Genomic DNA, 21034 nt, shown 5'->3' with positions numbered 1-21034 from the left:
TCCCTCCTGGCAAGACCTTTGTGTGTCCAGCACTTAGAATTCTAAAATGGGGTCATTCCTACTTGATCGACAGACATCCAGGAGTCCATAAGACTGGATAATTAATCTCTTAACGCTAAATGGTGGTCAAGTCTTTCCAAAAACGTCAAGGACTTTGTGGCCTCTTTTTCCATCTGTGCCCAAAACAAGAACTCCCGCCTTAATCCAGATGGTCTACTTCAGCCTTTGTCCATTTCAAATAGTACTTGGGCAAATATTGCCATGGACTTTGTTACTGACATCCCACCTTTTGTGGGTAACACTATAATCTGGGTGATTACAGACTGGTTCTCAAAATGTCCCATTTTGTGCCTCTTCCAAGTCTGCCTTCGGCTTCTCATGTAGCCAACCTTTTCCTCCAGCATATTTTCGGGTTACATGGCCTGCCTCTATGTTTCGTTTCTAACAGGGACCTCAATTTGTTTCCAGGTTTTGGCATGCCCTCTGTTCCTAGCTTCAGCTGAAGTTAGACTTCTCTTCGGCCTATCACCCTAAGACCAACGAGCGAGTCGAGAGAGTCAGCCAAGTTCTAGGAAATTCTTTGTCATTTTATTTCCACTCGTCAGGTCTAGTCCGCTTCCCAGCCTATGGTCGACATCCTCCATTGCCTCTGCAAACATCTTCCAAGGTACCTGCCATGAACCAACTGGTCAAAGATTTTGTGTCCATATGGGAATAGACACGTTCCTAGTTACAAATTTGGCCCATGGTTTCTTGGACCTTTCAAAGTGCTAAGATGCATCAACCTAGTCACCTTCAAACTCTGTCTGCCTCCCTCTCAAACACCTTCCACATCTCTCTCCTAAAACCAGTGATTCTTAAGGGTTTCTCAAGGAAATCCTCCTCTCCTGCTCCACAAACAGTCTCATCTGACATCTAGGACATCAAGAACATTCTGGCCATGAAGACTGTGGACTTTGGTCCGGAAAAAAGGTCAACATCCTGGATCGGGAGCTTTTAAGAGGTTCTTACAGACAAGGAGTAAAAGGCCAAAGAGGAAGGGGGAGTACTGTCATGGCAGTGGCTCCGTGTCACCACCACACATGCTCTCTCCGCTATTCCCTGCAGGCGGATGCTGGACCCTACGTGCCAAGATCTGTGGCCCTGCAGGGTGGTTCACCTGCTTCATGCTCCTGCTCTTCTCCGCCGGCACGTGAACCCCAGCTCACTTAATTTTAAAAGAGCAGTACGCTCCTAATAGGTTAATGCACCAACCACCTTCCCTATAAATTCTGCAAACGTCCTCACTCGCCTCTGCTCACAGCCACACACATCTCCTGTATGGTCCAAGTTTATCAAACTGTGTAAAACTAAAACCATAGCAACCAACCAGAGCTCAGTTTTCAGCCCTGGTAAAAAGAAAGCTCAACCATGATTGGTTGCTATGAGCTGTTTAGATAAATCTGGGCGAATATGCCTAGAGATCAATAAAAACCAGTAACATGCAATATACTGTAAACACCTAGAAATCAGTAATAACTGATAACACACTGTATACTCTTAGAGATCAGTCATAACTGGCAACACACTGTATACTCCAAGCAACCAGTGATAACTGGTGTCAAACTATATAATGTACAAGCCTAGAGATCAATGATAACCGATAACATGCTGAATGCTAGAAATGGGTAAGAATCTGTAGCACACTTTATACTGTATACACCAAGCAATTAGTAATAACCTGTAATACACTCCTAGGTAATAACGTATTGTATAATCTTAGTGATCACTGATAACTAGTAACACAATGATTGTTGTATACACCTAGGAGATCAGTGACAAGTGATGACACTCTGTGTATTGTATTCCCACAGTAATCAGTGATAACTAGTAACACAATGTACTCAGAGCAATGTGATGACGTAATGTTAAAAAAATTGTATGTGTGAAAATATATACATACATACATTATATATATATGAGAGAGAGAGAGAGAGAGAGAGAGAGTTTGTGTGTAGTGGGGGTGTATAGTTTTGCACACAACCCTATCTTTGTTTCCCTTGTATTTTAAAGCTTCTTGGTTTCCTTCATATTACTTGTTACCTATGTAAATCTGTACAAACTTTATATATAATGGGAAATTTTGATTGCAAGCAATATCCTAAAGGTTGAACCCTATTGGATAAATTGTAATGTGAAATGTAAAGACACTTTCCCAAGCCCATGCCTATAAATAAAGCTGATTTAGGGAGGTCACAGAGAAGACCTGCTGAAGGAGCCATGTGTCTGTTTTTCTGGCTAGATTACCCCTTACCCTCCAGAGGGGGTAATTAAGAATGGGAAAGCACACAGACAATATGGTGAAATCCTGGGGTTGTGGGATAGTAAAAATATTACCACTACAGTAATAATCAATAACACGCTGTATACTCCTAGAGATCAGTAATAACCATTAACATGATATATACTGTATAATCCTAGTGATCAGTAATAACCAGTAACACACTGTATACTCCTAGAGATCAGGAATTTAATTTCTTGCACAACAGTTCCTGACCAAGTGAAAAATTTACACACTTGAGGAGAGGAAAAATTGTGCAAAACAACCAAAGATTTTTGCACATACTAAATAATTAGATGGAATGATAAATTAGACAGAATGATAAATTCCCCCCGATATTTAAGTTGGACGAGAAATACGGTCTATATATCAATGTTATAGCAACACCAACTATTGCAAAACAAAATTTCCCAACATGCCCTACAAATACAGTAATCGGTGGACAGCAGCTGTCAGCAAATATCTTGGCTCCGATATATCACTGTGTCTTGATTTTTGTTTTGCATAGATAAGAACCAATCACACCTCAGCTTTCATTTCTCAAAATGAGATGTGATTGGTTCCCGAGACAAAAAAAAAATAATCAGACAGATTGATAACTCTTCTGGGGACGCTACATCGATGATATCCTGATACTTTGGGATAGAGATGTAGCGTCCTTTCAGTCTTTTGTTGAGACCCTGAATAACAACAGTATTAATCTCCTACTCACTAGCGAGATCAACAATGACAAGATCAACTTCCTCGACCTAACGATCGCCAAAGATCAGGATGGCAACATCACGACGGACATCTATAGAAAGCCCACAGCTACTACAAGCTTCCTCAACTGGAAAAGCTTTCACCCGGCACCTCTAAAACGTGGGATCCCAGAAACTGCTCTACAGAAGAAAATTTCCTAAAGGAGTGTAACATACTCTATCAAAAATTCATCAGCAGAGGCTACCCCAAAAAAGTCCTACATAGAGCGTTTCATAGGGCAAAACACACAAACAGATGCATTATTAAACCGGCGAGCCACCAAGAACCCATCCGCTGCATAGGGACCTACATTTACAGTTCTATTTTTAAGTCCATCAGATCCTTTGCTAATTCATACCTATTTTATCCCTTCCATAGAACCACTGCATTACGGCATTATCCTTGTATTGATTCATGGCAATATACTATATACAGTATAACAGCATACCATAACTTAATAATTGATCATTTTCGATATAATGCAATTGTCAAAAAAAAGCCTGGCTCCGAATCTCTTGTCAACATCTTCTCATTAACCCTTTAAGGACAGAGCAAATTTCGATTTTTGCGTTTTCGGTTTTTCCTCCTTGTGCATAAAAGGCCATAGAACTTGCATTTTTCCACCTAGAGACCCACATGAGCCCTTATTTTTTGCGTCACTAATTGTACTTTGCAATGACGGCTGAATTTTTGCATAAAGTACACTGCGAAACCAGAAAAAAATTCAAAGTGTGGTGAAATTGAAAAAAAAAAACGCATTTTGTTTATTTGGGGGAAATGTGTTTTTACGCCATTCGCCCTGGGGTAAAACTGACTTGTTATATATGTTCCTCAAGTCGTTACGATTAAAACGATATGTAACATGTATAACTTATATTGTATCTGATGGCCTGTAAAAAATTTAAACCATTGTCAACAAATATACAACACTTAAAACCGCTCCATTCCCGGCTTATAGCGCTTTTATCCTTTGGTCTATGGGGCTGTGTCAGGTGTCATTTTTTGCGCCATGATATGTTCTTTCTATCGGTACCTTGATTGCGCATATACGACTTTTTGATCGCTTTTTATTACAATTTTTCTGGATTTGATGCGACCAAAAATGCGCAATTTTGCACTTTGGGATTTTTTTGTGCTGACGCCATTTACCGTGCGAGATCAGGAATGTGATTAATTAATAGTTCGGGCGATTACGCACGCGGCGATAGCAAACATGTTTATTTATTTATTTATTTACTTTTATTTATAACCTGGGAAAAGGGGGGTGATTCAGACTTTTATTAGGGGAGGGGGATTTTTACTAATAATGACATTTTTTTTTTTACTTTAAAGGGAACCTGTCACCCCCAGTACCGGGGTGACAGGCTCCCGACCCCCCGTTAGAGACCCCTATACTTACCTCATCCCGCCGGGTCCCGCTTCTGGATTCGGTCGGGTCCCGGAGATCTCAGCCGCTGCAGCCCGGCGCGCGCTGACAGATGAGTCCAACGCTCATAGAGAATGACGGAGCGCTGGACTCTCCCGTCATTCTCTATGGGTGTTGGACTCATCTCTCAGCGCGCGCGCCGGGCTGCAGCGGCTGAGATCTCCGGGACCCGACCGAATCCAGAAGCGGGACCCGGCGGGATGAGGTAAGTATAGGGGTCTCTAACGGGGGGTCGGGAGCCTGTCACCCCGGCACGGGGGGTGACAGGTTCCCTTTAACACTTATACTAGAAGCCCCCCTGGGGGACTTCTAGTATAAGTGCTTTGATCTCTCATTGAGATCTCTGCAGCATAGATATGCTGCAGAGATCCATGAGATAGGCACTCGTTTACTTCCGGCTGCTGCAGCCGGAAGTAAACGAGTGCCGAGCCGGGGACGGCGCCATCTTGGAGCGGTCCCCGGCCGGCTTCATTTACGGAGATCGCTCCTCCGGGACAACATCCCGGAGGAGCGATCTCCCCACTAGACACCAGGGATGACGCTGCGTCCGGTAATCGGATGCAGCTGTCAACTTTGACAGCTGCATCCGATTACTGTATTAGCGGGCACGGCGATCGGACCGTGCCCGCTAATACCTACGGTCCCGGGCTACAAGCGGCACCCGGGACCGGCGCGGTTCAGAGCGGGGCCGCCGCGCGGCCCCGCTCTGAACTCCCTTACCGGCATCAGGGCGTAAATTTACGCCCGATGTCGTTAAGGGGTTAATGTTTATAGTTCATCAACTGCAATATACACTCAGCGGCCACTTTATTAGGTACACCATGCTAGTAACGGGTTGGACCCCCTTTTGCCTTCAGAACTGCCCCAATTCTTGGTGGCATAGATACAACAAGGTGCTGGAAGCTTCCTCAGAGATTTTGGGCCATATTGACATGATGGCATCACACAGTTGCCGCAGATTTGTCGGCTGCACATCCATGATGCCAATCTCCCGTTCCACCACATCCCAAAGATGCTCTATTGGATTGAGATCTGGTGACTGTGGAGGCCATTGGAGTACAGTGACCTCATTGTCATGTTCAAGAAACCAGTCTGAGATGATTCTAGCTTTATGACATGGCGCATTATCCTGCTGAAAGTAGCCATCAGATGTTGGGTACATTGTGGTCATAAAGGGATGGACATGGTCAGCAACAATACTCAGGTAGGCTGTGGCGTTGCAACCATGCTCAATTGGTACCAAGGGGCCCAAAGAGTGCCAAGAAAATATTCCCCACATCATGACACCACCAGCCTGAACCGTTGATACAAGGCAGGATGGATCCATGCTTTCATGTTGTTGACGCCAAATTCTGACCCTACCATCCGAATGTCGCAGCAGAAATCGAGACTCATCAGACCAGGCAACGTTTTTCCAATCTTCTACTGTCCAATTTCGATGAGCTTGTGCAAATTGTAGCCTCAGTTTCCTGTTCTTAGCTGAAAGGAGTGGCACCCGGTGTGGTCTTCTGCTGCTGTAGCCTCAAAGTTGGCCGTACTGTGCGTTCAGAGATGCTCTTCTGCCTACCTTGGTTGTAACACTTGGCTATTTGAGTCACTGTTGCCTTTCTATCAGCTCCAACCAGTCTGCCCATTCTCCTCTGACCTCTGGCATCAACAAGGCATTTCCGCCCACAGAACTGCCGCTCACTGGATGTTTTTTCTTTTTCGGACCATTCTCTGTAAACCCTAGAGATGGTTGTGCGTGAAAATCCCAGTAGATCAGCAGTTTCTGAAATACTCAGACCAGCCCTTCTGGCACCAACAACCATGTCACGTTCAAAGGCCTCAAATCACCTTTCTTCCCCATACTGATGCTCGGTTTGAACTGCAGGAGATTGTCTTGACCATGTCTACATGCCTAAATGCACTGAGTTGCCGCCATGTGATTGGCTGATTAGAAATTAAGTGGTAACGTGCAGTTGGACAGGTGTACCTAATAAAGTGGCCGGTGAGTGTACATAACAGCAGCAAGACGTACATCATCCGAGTCCCCCGATATGTGGACTCCAAACTCACTATGTCTCTCAGTCAAAGCATAGTGACAAGAGCACCATGGCCCCAAGTCATTAAAATCAATTCTAAATGCCCGACATGTATAATTCCTGGCACATAATGCCCATCAGTCGGGACATGCGCATACACTATTAAATCCACATCGTACTGCTAAGTGCAGAAACATGCGCAGTCCATACATATACTCACCTTGCAAGCTAAGTGCCGTGACATGTGCCCTGATTACATTTATCTCTTTTTGCTTCGTAGGCCAAATGCAGCGACATGCGCACACTACTGCACTAACTGCCTTTTCTGTCCAAGTGCAGTGACATGCGCAATTAGTGCATCAACTGCGGTCCTGGTCTAAGTACAATGACATGCGCACACATTACACAAATTTACCTCTCAGCCTAAGTGCGGTGACATGCGAAGACTTCGCCTACACCGCTCTAACGGCTAGAGGGCGTCTTTTGCATTAACGCGCCTCTCATGCATTTCAAAGGCTATCCATATTCACCCAATCAGAAGTGACTTCTGTGCAGCCATCCAAGCCTCGATGCAGTAGTGTTCACACATAGGTTTAGACTGATGTGACCTTGGGGGTTACGAGCTGGAAAAAGCATATAAGCCCCATGTAGCTCCACCCCCATTCTATGCCTCCTTTGAGAAAGCCAGTGCAACTGGTGAAACTAGTTAGGTCTGTTAAGGCATGAATGTTTTAATATAGTCAGCGCAAGTAAGATTGAACCCAGCTAACTAATGAATAAAAGACAACCTAGCTAAATGAGATAGCAGAGTCATACAATAGTGTAGTTGCTTACAAGTGACGACCGCACATCGCGACCACAGGGTGCACACCCGTGGATCGCTACTGTGGGACCGCCACTCTTTCATAGCTAGCGGACATGTACTCTGATTTCCGTGCAAGCTGACAAGCTGCCAGCAGCAAACACGTATCTGTGGTACCAGCTGTGACGGGTGATGGTAATAGTCTCTAGACTGTAGCGGACACGCCACTCTCACTGCCAGTAGGCAAGCCGATACGCTGCCAATCTTGATCGCGAACGACACAGTGCTGTGACTAAGCGTGCTACATACTCCTAGTGTCATGCTACATACTCCTACTCTTGAGTAATGTACACATAATGTACACTCATTACAAATCACAACACTGTGGCTTAAATAGATATAACTTGGCGATAAACTAATATCGCAACAACCAGACTGTGAATAGTCTCTGAGTGCCGGACCAGCCGGCAGCCCTGGCACTCCGGGATTATTATTATCCTAATTGAGCCACACTGCTCTCAATAATATTGCCATTCCCAGATATAAACAGACTGCTGTTTTACACACATTAAAAGCCTTGGAAGCGTTACTTGCCAAACGGAACTGGTCAGGGTGCCACCACCTCCAGTCCGAAACTATAACGCACAAGCATGTACAGCAGATATTGTATAACTACACAACTTCTGCCAGGAAAATATTGTTCAATCTGAAGCCCGACTATTTTTATTACACAGCACTGTATATACACTATCACTAATTATCTTTTTCACATCACCTATTAAAGATTAGAAATAAAAGTTAAAGGGGTTATCCAGCGCTACAAAAACATGGCCACTTTCTTCCAGAGACAGCCCCTACTCTTGTCTTCAGCTTGGGCGGGGTTTTGCTGCTCAGTTCCATTGAAGTGAATGGAGCTTAATTGCAAACCGCACCTGAACTGGAGACAAGAGTCGCGTTGTCTCTGAAAGAAAGTGGCCATGTTTTTGTAGCACTGGATAACCCCTTTAAGTTTTATCCCTATGGGAAAGCTGGTAATTGTTGCTTAGGCAACTACATTTAAGCACCTTATTACCTCCCATTAGGAGAAGGATCAACTATCCTCAATCTGGACCTGGGACTTATTGGCCATCGGTCTATATTTGCACAGTTTGATTACCTATAGACCACCACACTGCAAGTCCAGCTACTGCTCTCCCCAACCAGCAGCCAATAACACAGTAGGTGGCCTTGTGATGGACCACAGTGTCGGGCAAAAACTACTATCCACAAATTTTACATTCAAGCAGCCTTTATTTCACATAGGTTTTTATTTCCCTGTGAGCTGTTTGAATGTTTTTGTATCTGTTTGATGGAAAAAGAAAAAAACTGAATTTGTGAATAGTAGTTTCTGTGCCTTAGAACCTGGTCTTATAGATAAAGGCTGGTCAAGGGTGTTGATCTGGGTTCTCCACTACGTCACATTCATGGGGGCGGACCAGTAAAATGGAATACGCATTGAAGAACCCAATAAAACCTAATCAGTATAATTCATTCAACATGAAATGGATATGGACAAACATGAACCAACACTACAATCCTGCAAGTCAACAGTGTACATAGCATTGCAAATCTCATAATAAAATCAGATTTTTTTTTTTTTCACAATCTACATATTGTGTTATGGCTTCGAGGGCGCCATCATTTTTAATTCTTGTTAATTCTTTTAAAAGCAGTTTATTAATTTTTTTTAAATCAGTCTAATGACAAAACAAATCTGAGTAACCAATGAGAAGGCTGAGGAGTTCTGGTCAGCGAAATCCAGGGGTGGTAGAAGAGCACAGCGTATAACGCACATCATATAGAAGCCTCAGCGAGGCACAGCTGCCAGCCTCAGATTACTGCAACGGGATTTTAGGAGTTCTGGCGTCTAGCTCGTCAGGTTTTCTGTGATTTTCCTGATGTTTGATGAAACGAGATCTCCGCGTAAAACTTTTACCACAGTCAGAACACGAAAACGGCTTCACGCCCGTGTGCATGGACTGATGTTTAATCAGATTGGATTTTCTAGTAAAAAACTTTCCACATTCATTGCAGGAAAATGGCTTCTGTCCTGTGTGCATTATCTGATGATTGAGGAGAACAGACTTCTGGGTAAAGGATTTTCCACATTCCTCACAGGGGAAAGGCTTCTCTCCTCTATGAATTCTCTGGTGTATGACAACATCTGATTTCTGTGAAAAACATTTCCCGCACTCTGGACAGGAAAACGGTTTCTCCCCCGTGTGGATTCTCTCGTGTCGGACAAGATCAGATTTGAATTTGAAGTATTTGTCGCACTGAGAGCACGAAAAAGGCTTCTCACTATTGTGAATGACCTGATGTTCTTCAAGATCACATTTATTCACAAAGAACTGGCCACAATCCAGACAAGGGAAGGGATTCTCACTGAAGTGGCTGCGCTGATGCTCAAGCAGGACAGATTTCCTTGTAAAGCATTTTCCGCACATGGGACAGGTAAATGGTCTTTCCTCTGTGTGAACTTTTTGATGTTTTATAAGAATAGATTTTTGTGTAAAACTACGGCCACATTCAGAACAGGAAAAGGGTTTTTCCCCATTGTGAATCCTCTGGTGTTGAATGAGGACAGATTTCTGCGAAAACGACTTTCCACATTCAGAGCACGGAAACGGCCGCTCTCCCGTATGGATTCTTTGGTGCCGAACCACATCCTGCTTATGACTGAAGCACTTCCCACACATGGAACATGGGAATGGCTTTTCTCCTTTATGGGTCTTCTGATGTCTCATGAGATTTATTCTTTGGCTAAAACATTTGCCACATTCAATGCAAGGAAAGAAGGTATCACAAGTGGCGTCTGACTTCAGTATGTCTGGAGAAGCACCTTCATGGTTAACATAGTCCAGTGGGCTACTGGGGGATTCTCCTTCATTCTCTTCAGCCTTGAAGTCTGATGGTTTATCACTACTTTCTCCATCTGATGAAATTAATTAACACAAAAAAACCCATTAGAAACGATTAATACCAATAAGTACCAATCCATTTCATTACAGAGACGTTTTAATGAAAATAAGTATTCATTATCTCGCATACAATAAAATGTATCTACATCCTCAGCAGAACAAGCCCCTACATCAGCCAACAACAAATCCTGCTGGAAGATGGCTTTATAGTGTGCTAATCACAGTGTCAGAACCCCCCAAACACCACCACTATCCCGCTCCAGCAGCCGTGGCCGCTCCATGTGAGGTCCCCCAGTCTCCAGCAGCAGCCGCTCCATGTGAGGTCCCCCAGTCTCCAGCAGCAGCTCCATGTGAGGTCCCCCAGCCTCCAGCAGCCGCTCCATGTGAGGTCCCCCAGTCTCCAGCAGCAGCCGCTCCATGTGAGGTCCCCCAGTCTCCAGCAGCAGCCGCTCCATGTGAGGTCCCCCAGTCTCCAGCAGCAGCCGCTCCATGTGAGGTCCCCCAGTCTCCAGCAGCCGCTCCATGTGAGGTCCCCCAGTCTCCAGCAGCAGCCGCTCCATGTGAGGTCCCCCAGTCTCCAGCAGCCGCTCCATGTGAGGTCCCCCAGTCTCCAGCAGCAGCCGCTCCATGTGAGGTCCCCCAGTCTCCAGCAGCAGCCGCTCCATGTGAGGTCCCCCAGTCTCCAGCAGCAGCTCCATGTGAGGTCCCCCAGTCTCCAGCAGCAGCCGCTCCATGTGAGGTCCCCCAGTCTCCAGCAGCAGCAGCCGCTCCATGTGAGGTCCCCCAGTCTCCAGCAGCCGCTCCATGTGAGGTCCCCCAGTCTCCAGCAGCAGCAGCCGCTCCATGTGAGGTCCCCCAGTCTCCAGCAGCCGCTCCATGTGAGGTCCCCCAGTCTCCAGCAGCAGCCGCTCCATGTGAGGTCCCCCGGTCTCCAGCAGCCGCTCCATGTGAGGTCCCCCAGTCTCCAGCAGCAGCCGCTCCATGTGAGGTCCCCCAGTCTCCAGCAGCAGCCGCTCCATGTGAGGTCCCCCAGTCTCCAGCAGCAGCCGCTCCATGTGAGGTCCCCCAGTATCCAGCAGCCGCTCCATGTGAGGTCCCCCAGTCTCCAGCAGCAGCCGCTCCATGTGAGGTCCCCCAGTCTCCAGCAGCAGCCGCTCCATGTGAGGTCCCCCAGTCTCCAGCAGCAGCCGCTCCATGTGAGGTCCCCCAGTCTCCAGCAGCAGCCGCTCCATGTGAGGTCCCCCAGTCTCCAGCAGCAGCCGCTCCATGTGAGGTCCCCCAGCCTCCAGCAGCAGCCGCTCCATGTGAGGTCCCCCAGCCTCCAGCAGCAGCCGCTCCATGTGAGGTCCCCCAGCCTCCAGCAGCAGCCGCTCCATGTGGCAGAGGCTGGATATGACACCAAGAGAGGGAGACAGAGGCCGGGTATGACACTAAAGACCGCAGGGAAAGGAAGAGGTTCCATGCTAGGTAAGACACCGGGGGAGATAGAAAGATATATATTTATACACACACACACACACTGGAGGAGCAGCCGTCACATAATGTTATGAGGCGTCAGCTCCCTGGGTTGATATTTACCTTGGCTGATATCGATGGTGTAATCCTCATTGTATTGCACGTCACCAGTCATGTACTCCTCATCACCTTCTGTATCTTCCACTTTAACAATCACCAGTTCATCCACCTAGAAGAGAAGCATCTGATGAGATGAGAACGGACAACGCCATGAATCTCTACCGCACCCCTACTCCAAGGCCGTACCTCATCATCCTGCAGATCATCACCACCACCATCATCATCATCCTGCAGATCATCACTACCATCATCATCCTGCAGATCATCACCATCTGACCAATTGTCAGAATAAGAAGGGCTCCGACCTCTCTCCGGAGATTCACTCGTACTGGATCCATCTGCAGGAGAAAATCATTGTTACTGCTGGAATAACCATTTCCCTCTAGTGACCAGACTCACTTTCATATACTCTAAGGGTTTGTGTGAGTACACATGATAATAGCTTTATAAAATCAATGTGTAGTAACAGGCTGTGGGTACCTGGCGATGTGGGGGGGTTCTGGTCCTCCATTATGATGCTTGTATTCGACCTCTTTGCTCTTCCACATGGACCAGTGCTGTGGATGGAGGCTCTGGATGGTAAATATTTACGGATTTCTTACGCTGCATAATCCTGTTTCGGGGAACACACAGATCTATTTTATTTGTAAGGCAAAACCTAGATTTACTCAGGTGCCATTCGCTGGTTTTTATGCAGTTTGTATGTTAATCCATGTGGTAATAAGGCACAGTGCACCAATCCGCCCCCTGACCTGCACGCACAGCTGATATTGTGAAGAGGCGGTAGTCCAGCCCTCCGTGCGCCAAAGCGCTGTACTAGCAGGACTGTGGAGTCAGAGTTAGTTTTGGTCGGAGTTGGAAAAAATGTACTGGAGACTCAGACTCATTAAATTTTCATCTTAATTACATAAGCATTTCTCATCAATATATTTTACTTTTGATCAATCTAAGCCCCTTATTTATTAAAACCAGAAAATAGTATTAGTCTTACCTGTAAGACGGTTTCTGTGAAACCTTTATGACGACACCACAGGAGGAACTCAGGCCCTAAGGGACAGGAAAAGCACAAACACGAGAGGTTAAAAGCCCCTTCCCACTCTCACCAGTGAATTATGACCACATGAGTATCAGTAATAGGGAGGGATGTTGGTGCTGTCACGAAGGCTTCGGAGAAACCATCTTACCAGTAAGACTAATACTATTTTCTCTCCTCAATGTCATGACGGCACCACAGGAGAACACCAACAATTTATGTTAGGGTGGGACACAGGACTTTCCTGCTGAAGGCGAGCTCTTCGTTCCACTGTAGTTGCAGCCTATAGTGTCTGGTGAACATGTGAGGAGTTCAATAGAAGAGCAGAATCTCTCCGCTCATGAGGTGGATACTGCTCTAGTAGAGTTAGCTTTTACCGGTAAGGGTAAGTTCATTAATTTATATGACTCTAGAGGTTGCAATCTTGATCCAGCGAGAAATAACTCCTTAAGGGTGCCTTCACACCTACCGTATCGCAGTAGAAAATCCGCTGCAGATTTAACTAAATGAATGAACACAGCATTAAATACACACAGTCAAATCCGCTGCGGATCCACAGCAGATTTGTAAGTGTGGATTTGATGCTGTGTTCATTCATTCAGTTAAATCTGCTGCGGATCTGCTGCGGATTTTCTACTGCGATACGGTAGGTGTGAAGGCACCCTAACGCTAGATTCACACGTAACGTATCCGCAACAGATTTCATGCTGCGAGTTCGCAGGGTATGTTATCACATTGACACTGACAGGAGAGGTATCCATAGCGGATTTTGCTGTGAATTCACATTCGCAATATAACATCTTGTGACCGATGAAAATTGGTAACTACTTTTGGTAAGAAACTCAGATCTGTTTCAAGCACTATACAATCCGACCGTAGTATGAAGTAAGGCTCTCTGATCGTGAAGGCTTGGATTTCACTCACACGGCAAGCTGACAATTGCCACAAGAAAAGACGTCTTCCAAGAAAGTATTTTAATACCTGACTCTGATAGTGGCTCAAACGGCGCACAAGTAAGAAGATCCCAGGAATCCGCCTGCAGAGCTGTACAGGAGCCGTGTGCTCACAGAAGATGCTAGAATGTCTCCTCTCCTGGCGTGAAACGGCTGTCATCCCAGTGGAGGGTGTTGGCGTCCACATTACCCGCATGGATTGAATTTTAATCCTAAATAAAAGCTACACAACTGCAAAATGGTGAGTGCACCTTGCTGCCTTCTTTTCTACATATCACTTCTTTAATCCTGCTTGTAGGACGTCAAGAATCAAAGGAATATTTGGTTCTGCTAGAAAAGGCGGAGAAGAGAAAACTTTCCAAACCTTTAGGTATATTAGGTATACCACCAGGTTGGGGTGATTTAGGGGACCCTGATGCAGAAGGTTCGGTAGACGTGGGAGGTGTATTGGTGGTTCCAGAGTCAAGGACTGAAGGAGACCAAACCAAGTGCTCTTTTGCCAAAATTGTGTCAGAAGAATTACTTCCACTTGTTCTGGCATGATTTTCTGTAGAATCTTGGCAATTAATGGAATGGGAGGAAAGGCATAGGCTATCTTGAATCTCCAGGGATGGGCTAAAGCAGCCATTCCTAGTGCCCCATCTCTAGGATCTAGGGAAAAGAAGTTTTTTAGTTTCCTGCTCCGTCAAGTGGCAAAGAGGTCCACTTCTGGGAGTTCTTTTTCAGACACCATTCCCCCGGGTAAATAGTATGTCTGCTTAGAAAGTCCACTTGGACATTGTCTGTTCCCTTGATATGGGTCGCTGATAAGGAAAGGAGATGTCTCTCTGCCCAGGCAAAGATCTGTTCTGAAATTATCTGAAGAGACTTTTATTTTGGATTTTCTTGATGCCATAGATGGGCGAAAGTTGTCACATTGAGAGTATGTGGACGTGCGAGACTTCAAGCATAGGTTCTGCCGTTTTCAATTATATCAGGACAGCTTTTAGTTTCCTGAAATTTTATGATTTCCTGGAAGTTCTTGAGGACCAATTCCCATGTAAGAGAAGAAAGTCCACATATGCTCCCCAACTGGATTCACTTGCATCTGTGGACAGGACAATTTTTGGAACTGGATTCCAATGTACTCCTTTCTCTAAGTTGGCGGATGTTGTCCACCAGCAGAGAGACTGTTTCACCTTTCTGGATAGAAACATTACCTTGTCCTGAATCCCAGCTGTTTTAGGACGTAAGGATTGATGTCTGTAGAGTCCTTGAATGAGCTTAGCTCCAGGGGACTGCGGAGTACAGGTCATCATGGACCCTAAGATCGACATGGCTTCCCTTACCATGCAAAAAGAGTCCTTCTTCTTAAAGAGACTGATCCGCTTGATTAAAGATGTTTTCTTCTCTGGATGGAGGAAGGACATTTGTCTGTTTGAATCCAGTAAGATACCCAGGAAAACCTGTAACATGGCGGCGTCTCTCACCTATCTGACACTATATAACATGGCGGCGTCTCTCACCTATCTGACACTATATAACATGGCGGCGTCTCTCACCTATCTGACACTATATAACATGGCGGCGTCTCTCACCTATCTGACACTATATAACATGGCGTCTCTCACCTATCTGACACTATATAACATGGCGTCTCTCACCTATCTGACACTATATAACATGGCGGCGTCTCTCACCTATCTGACACTATATAACATGGCGGCGTCTCTCACCTATCTGACACTATATAACATGGCAGCGTCTCTCACCTATCTGACACTATATAACATGGCGTCTCTCACCTATCTGACACTATATAACATGGCGGCGTCTCTCACCTATCTGACACTATATAACATGGCGGCGTCTCTCACCTATCTGACACTATATAACACGGCGGCGTCTCTCACCTATCTGACACTATATAACATGGCGTCTCTCACCTATCTGACACTATATAACATGGCGTCTCTCACCTATCTGACACTATATAACATGGCGTCTCTCACCTATCTGACACTATATAACATGGCGGCGTCTGTCACCTATCTGACACTATATAACATGGCGGCGTCTCTCACCTATCTGACACTATATAACATGGCGGCGTCTCTCACCTATCTGACACTATATAACATGGTGTCTCTCACCTATCTGACACTATATAACATGGCGTCTCTCACCTATCTGACACTATATAACATGGCGGCGTCTCTCACCTATCTGACACTATATAACATGGCGTCTCTCACCTATCTGACACTATATAACATGGCGTCTCTCACCTATCTGACACTATATAACATGGCGGCGTCTCTCACCTATCTGACACTATATAACACGGCGGCGTCTCTCACCTATCTGACACTATATAACACGGCGGCGTCTCTCACCTATCTGACACTATATAACATGGCGGCGTCTCTCACCTATCTGACACTATATAACATGGCGGCGTCTCTCACCTATCTGACACTATATAACATGGCGGCGTCTCTCACCTATCTGACACTATATAACATGGCGGCGTCTCTCACCTATCTGACACTATATAACATGGCGGCGTCTCTCACCTATCTGACACTATATAACATGGCGGCGTCTCTCACCTATCTGACACTATATAACATGGCGTCTCTCACCTATCTGACACTATATAACATGGTGTCTCTCACCTATCTGACACTATATAACATGGCGTCTCTCACCTATCTGACACTATATAACATGGCGGCGTCTCTCACCTATCTGACACTATATAACATGGCGGCGTCTCTCACCTATCTGACACTATATAACATGGCGGCGTCTGTCACCTATCTGACACTATATAACATGGCGGCGTCTGTCACCTATCTGACACTATATAACATGGCGGCGTCTGTCACCTATCTGACACTATATAACATGGCGGCGTCTGTCACCTATCTGACACTATATAACATGGCGTCTCTCACCTATCTGACACTATATAACACGGCGGCGTCTCTCACCTATCTGACACTATATAACATGGCGTCTCTCACCTATCTGACACTATATAACATGGCGTCTCTCACCTATCTGACACTATATAACATGGCGGCGTCTCTCACCTATCTGACACTATATAACATGGCGTCTCTCACCTATCTGACACTATATAACATGGCGGCGTCTCTCTCCTATCTGACACTATATAACATGGCGGCGTCTCTCACCTATCTGACACTATATAACATGGCGGCGTCTGTCACCTATCTGACACTATATAACATGGCGGCGTCTGTCACCTATCTGACACTATATAACATGGCGGCGTCTGTCACCTATCTGACACTATATAACATGGCGGCGTCTGTCACCTATCTGACACTATATAACATGGCGTCTCTCACCTATCTGACACTATATAACACGGCGGCGTCTCTCACCTATCTGACACTATATAACATGGCGTCTCTCACCTATCTGACACTATATAACATGGCGTCTCTCACCTATCTGACACTATATAACATGGCGGCGTCTCTCACCTATCTGACACTATATAACATGGCGGCGTCTGTCACCTATCTGACACTATATAACATGGCGGCGTCTCTCACCTATCTGACACTATATAACATGGCGTCTCTCACCTATCTGACACTATATAACATGGCGGCGTCTCTCACCTATCTGACACTATATAACATGGCGGCGTCTCTCACCTATCTGACACTATATAACATGGCGGCGTCTCTCACCTATCTGACACTATATAACATGGCGGCGTCTCTCTCCTATCTGACACTATATAACATGGCGTCTCTCACCTATCTGACACTATATAACATGGCGGCGTCTCTCACCTATCTGACACTATATAACATGGCGGCGTCTCTCACCTATCTGACACTATATAACATGGCGGCGTCTCTCACCTATCTGACACTATATAACATGGCGGCGTCTCTCACCTATCTGACACTATATAACATGGCGTCTCTCACCTATCTGACACTATATAACATGGCGGCGTCTCTCACCTATCTGACACTATATAACATGGCGGCGTCTCTCACCTATCTGACACTATATAACATGGCGGCGTCTCTCACCTATCTGACACTATATAACATGGCGGCGTCTCTCACCTATCTGACACTATATAACAAGGCGGCGTCTCTCACCTATCTGACACTATATAACATGGCGGCGTCTCTCACCTATCTGACACTATATAACATGGCGGCGTCTCTCACCTATCTGACACTATATAACATGGCGGCGTCTCTCACCTATCTGACACTATATAACACGGCGGCGTCTCTCACCTATCTGACACTATATAACACGGCGGCGTCTCTCACCTATCTGACACTATATAACATGGCGTCTCTCACCTATCTGACACTATATAACATGGCGGCGTCTGTCACCTATCTGACACTATATAACATGGCGGCGTCTCTCACCTATCTGACACTATATAACATGGCGGCGTCTCTCACCTATCTGACACTATATAACATGGCGTCTCTCACCTATCTGACACTATATAACATGGCGGCGTCTCTCACCTATCTGACACTATATAACATGGCGGCGTCTCTCACCTATCTGACACTATATAACATGGCGGCGTCTCTCACCTATCTGATACTATATAACATGGCGGCGTCTCTCACCTATCTGACACTATATAACATGGCGGCGTCTCTCACCTATCTGACACTATATAACATGGCGGCGTCTCTCACCTATCTGACACTATATAACATGGCGGCGTCTCTCACCTATCTGACACTATATAACACGGCGTATATTAGCTCCAGCCGTGGAGATCACAGGGATCAGGTCATAAAGGAAAGACTGGGATCTATCCTCTTTTTAAATCCATTCCTGGCTTTGGCTTCCAAAATCTGTCAGATAAATCTTTCTGTGTAAACGCACCCTTACCCCAAACACACCCAGGCTGATCCCTCCTGGCTGAGAGCAACCACCTGCAGCCTCTGCAGAGCTTTTACCCTCCTTTACCAAACCTACCTGCCATTCCATGTAAGTCCAGGCCCAGCAACAATATATAATAGCTCAGCAGCATAACACTGCTGAGCACAGATCCCTCCTGGACTTACCATCTGACGCTGTGTAGTAACCTAGGTGAGATGTACACCCCCTCCAACACTCCTCCAGTCACATGTCTACAACTGCTCCCTCCGCTCTCAAACTGCTTGGAATTCAAACTGTATTTTCAAGGGAAGTTTTGCTTTTGTTCTCAAACACTTTTAGGGTCCCAGTGCTCAGTATCTAAACATTATTGTGAGCGTGGATGGTGGGTTGTACAGTAGGGGGCACGTATACACCGGGGGTCGGGGGAGGGGCACGTATACACCGGGGGGAGGGGCACGTATACACCGGGGGGAGGGGCACGTATACACCGGAGGTCGGGGGGAGGGGCACGTATACACCAGGGGTCGGGGGAGGTGCGCGTATACACCGGGGGTCGGGGTACATATACACCGGGGGTCGGGGGAGGGGCACGTATACACCGGGGGGAGGGGCACGTATACACCGGGGGGAGGGGCACGTATACACCGGGGGGAGGGGCACGTATACACCGGGGGGAGGGGCACGTATACACCGGAGGTCGGGGGGAGGGGCACGTATACACCGGAGGTCGGGGGAGGGGCACGTATACACCGGAGGTCGGGGGAGGGGCACGTATACACCGGAGGTCGGGGGGAGGGGCACGTATACACCGGAGGTCGGGGGGAGGGGCACGTATACACCGGAGGTCGGGGGAGGGGCACGTATACACCGGGGGGAGGGGCACGTATACACCGGAGGTCGGGGGGAGGGGCACGTATACACCGGAGGTCGGGGGAGGGGCACGTATACACCGGAGGTCGGGGGAGGGGCACGTATACACCGGAGGTCGGGGGAGGGGCACGTATACACCGGAGGTCGGGGGAGGGGCACGTATACACCGGGGGTCGGGGGAGGGGCACGTATACACCGGGGGGGGGGGCACGTATACACCGGGGGGGGGGGGGGGCACGTATACACCGGGGGGGGAGGGGCACGTATACACCGGAGGTCGGGGGAGGGGCACGTATACACCGGAGGTCGGGGGAGGGGCAAGTATACACCGGGGGTCGGGGGAGGGGCACGTATACACCGGGGGTCAGGGGAGGGGCACGTATACACCGGGGGGGGGGAGGGGCACGTATACACCGAGGTCGGGGGAGGGGCAGGTATACAGCGGGGGTCGGGGGAGGGGCACGTATACACCGAGGTCGGGGGAGGGGCGCGTATACACCGGGGGTCGGGGGAGGGGCGCGTATACACCGGGGGGAGGGGGAGGGGCACGTATACACCGGGGGGAGGGGGAGGGGCGCGTATACACCGGGGGTCGGGGGAGGGGCACGTATACATCGGGGGAGGGGCACGTATACATCGGGGGGAGGGGCGCGTATACACCTGGGGTCACACACACTCACTGTCCATTCACCAGTCACATCTGCTGTATGTTTCCTCCAAATATCTACTACTCTTTCAGTAAAGCCATCATGAGAGTTGTAGTTCAGCAACTGGTGGGGAACAATGGCAGAGGGGTAAATGGGCAGGCTACCCATATATAGACTGTTGCCCATAGCAACCAATCAGAGCTCAGCTTGTTCACCAGAGCACCATAGGCGCAGAGAGCTGAGCTCTGATTGGTTGCTCCGCGCTACAAGAAATTCGTTTTGCTATAGGAAACCCGAGCACAATATAATGGAAGGGCGGTGACGTCACCAGTCACTAGACTATATCACCAGTCATACCAGTGTAATATCCAGGCAGAGGGTCACTAGACACCGGTGATAGCTCCGGTCACACTCACCGCTCCGCCTCGTCCTCATCCCGACACAGCCCGCGCACACTGATGACGTCACCGCCCCGGAGCGGGAAGTGCTAAACCCCTGAACTCTGAAGGACCTTTGATGACGTCATGCCTCTGTGACCAGCGTGGGCGGGGCTATGGCCAGTCGGCTGTGCTCCCGGGCTTTCCTATCAGTGGAAGCGCTCTGTGCATCAGGGGTGACCACTGTCTGGGTGCAATGCTCTGCAGGGATCTGGCTGTAGTGTTATGCAATGCTCTGCAGGATAGGGGTCTGGCTGTAGTGTTATGCAATGCTCTGCAGGATAGGGGTCTGGCTGTAGTGTTATGCAATGCTCTGCAGGATAGGGGTCTGGCTGTAGTGTTATGCGATG

The 21034-nt window shown here is 47.4% G+C and overlaps 1 protein-coding gene across 10 annotated transcripts; it reads right to left on the bottom strand.

Annotated features, from left to right (window-relative positions):
* Positions 1–8820: 8820 nt before the first annotated feature.
* On the bottom strand, positions 8821–20730 carry LOC138799943 (gastrula zinc finger protein XlCGF26.1-like). Of its 10 annotated transcripts, none has more exons than XM_069981738.1 (7): positions 20281–20417; positions 15163–15224; positions 12840–12895; positions 12329–12461; positions 12035–12186; positions 11852–11957; positions 8821–10287 (listed from the first exon to the last, which is right to left on the bottom strand). In XM_069981738.1, exons 4-7 carry the CDS (start codon positions 12357–12359, stop codon positions 9188–9190), a joined length of 1389 nt encoding a protein of 462 aa, XP_069837839.1. In that variant the 5' UTR covers positions 12360–12461; positions 12840–12895; positions 15163–15224; positions 20281–20417; the 3' UTR covers positions 8821–9187. The 10 variants fall into 10 exon arrangements, with proteins under 10 accessions (XP_069837839.1, XP_069837840.1, XP_069837843.1 ...); XM_069981739.1 differs by having other exon boundaries at positions 20292–20417; XM_069981742.1 differs by lacking the exons at positions 15163–15224; positions 20281–20417 and adding an exon at positions 20664–20730 and having other exon boundaries at positions 12329–12483.
* Between the last annotated feature and the right edge of the window lie 304 nt (positions 20731–21034).

This window comes from Dendropsophus ebraccatus, chromosome 8 (assembly GCF_027789765.1).
Source record: "Dendropsophus ebraccatus isolate aDenEbr1 chromosome 8, aDenEbr1.pat, whole genome shotgun sequence".
Classification (NCBI taxonomy): domain Eukaryota; kingdom Metazoa; phylum Chordata; class Amphibia; order Anura; family Hylidae; genus Dendropsophus; species Dendropsophus ebraccatus.
Note: the sequence above shows the minus strand (reverse complement) of the source record. Positions and strands in the feature narration are given on the sequence as shown.

Excerpts from the sequence above, each read along its gene's own strand:
- LOC138799943 (XM_069981742.1), bottom strand. The coding sequence starts at position 12,359 with ATGGAGGACCAGAACCCCCCCACATCGCCAG. Across the intron at positions 12,187-12,328 it reads GAACCCCCCCACATCGCCAG|ATGGATCCAGTACGAGTGAA; the intron begins GTACCCACAGCC and ends TTTCTCCTGCAG. Across the intron at positions 10,288-11,851 it reads CACCATCGATATCAGCCAAG|ATGGAGAAAGTAGTGATAAA; the intron begins GTAAATATCAAC and ends TAATTTCATCAG.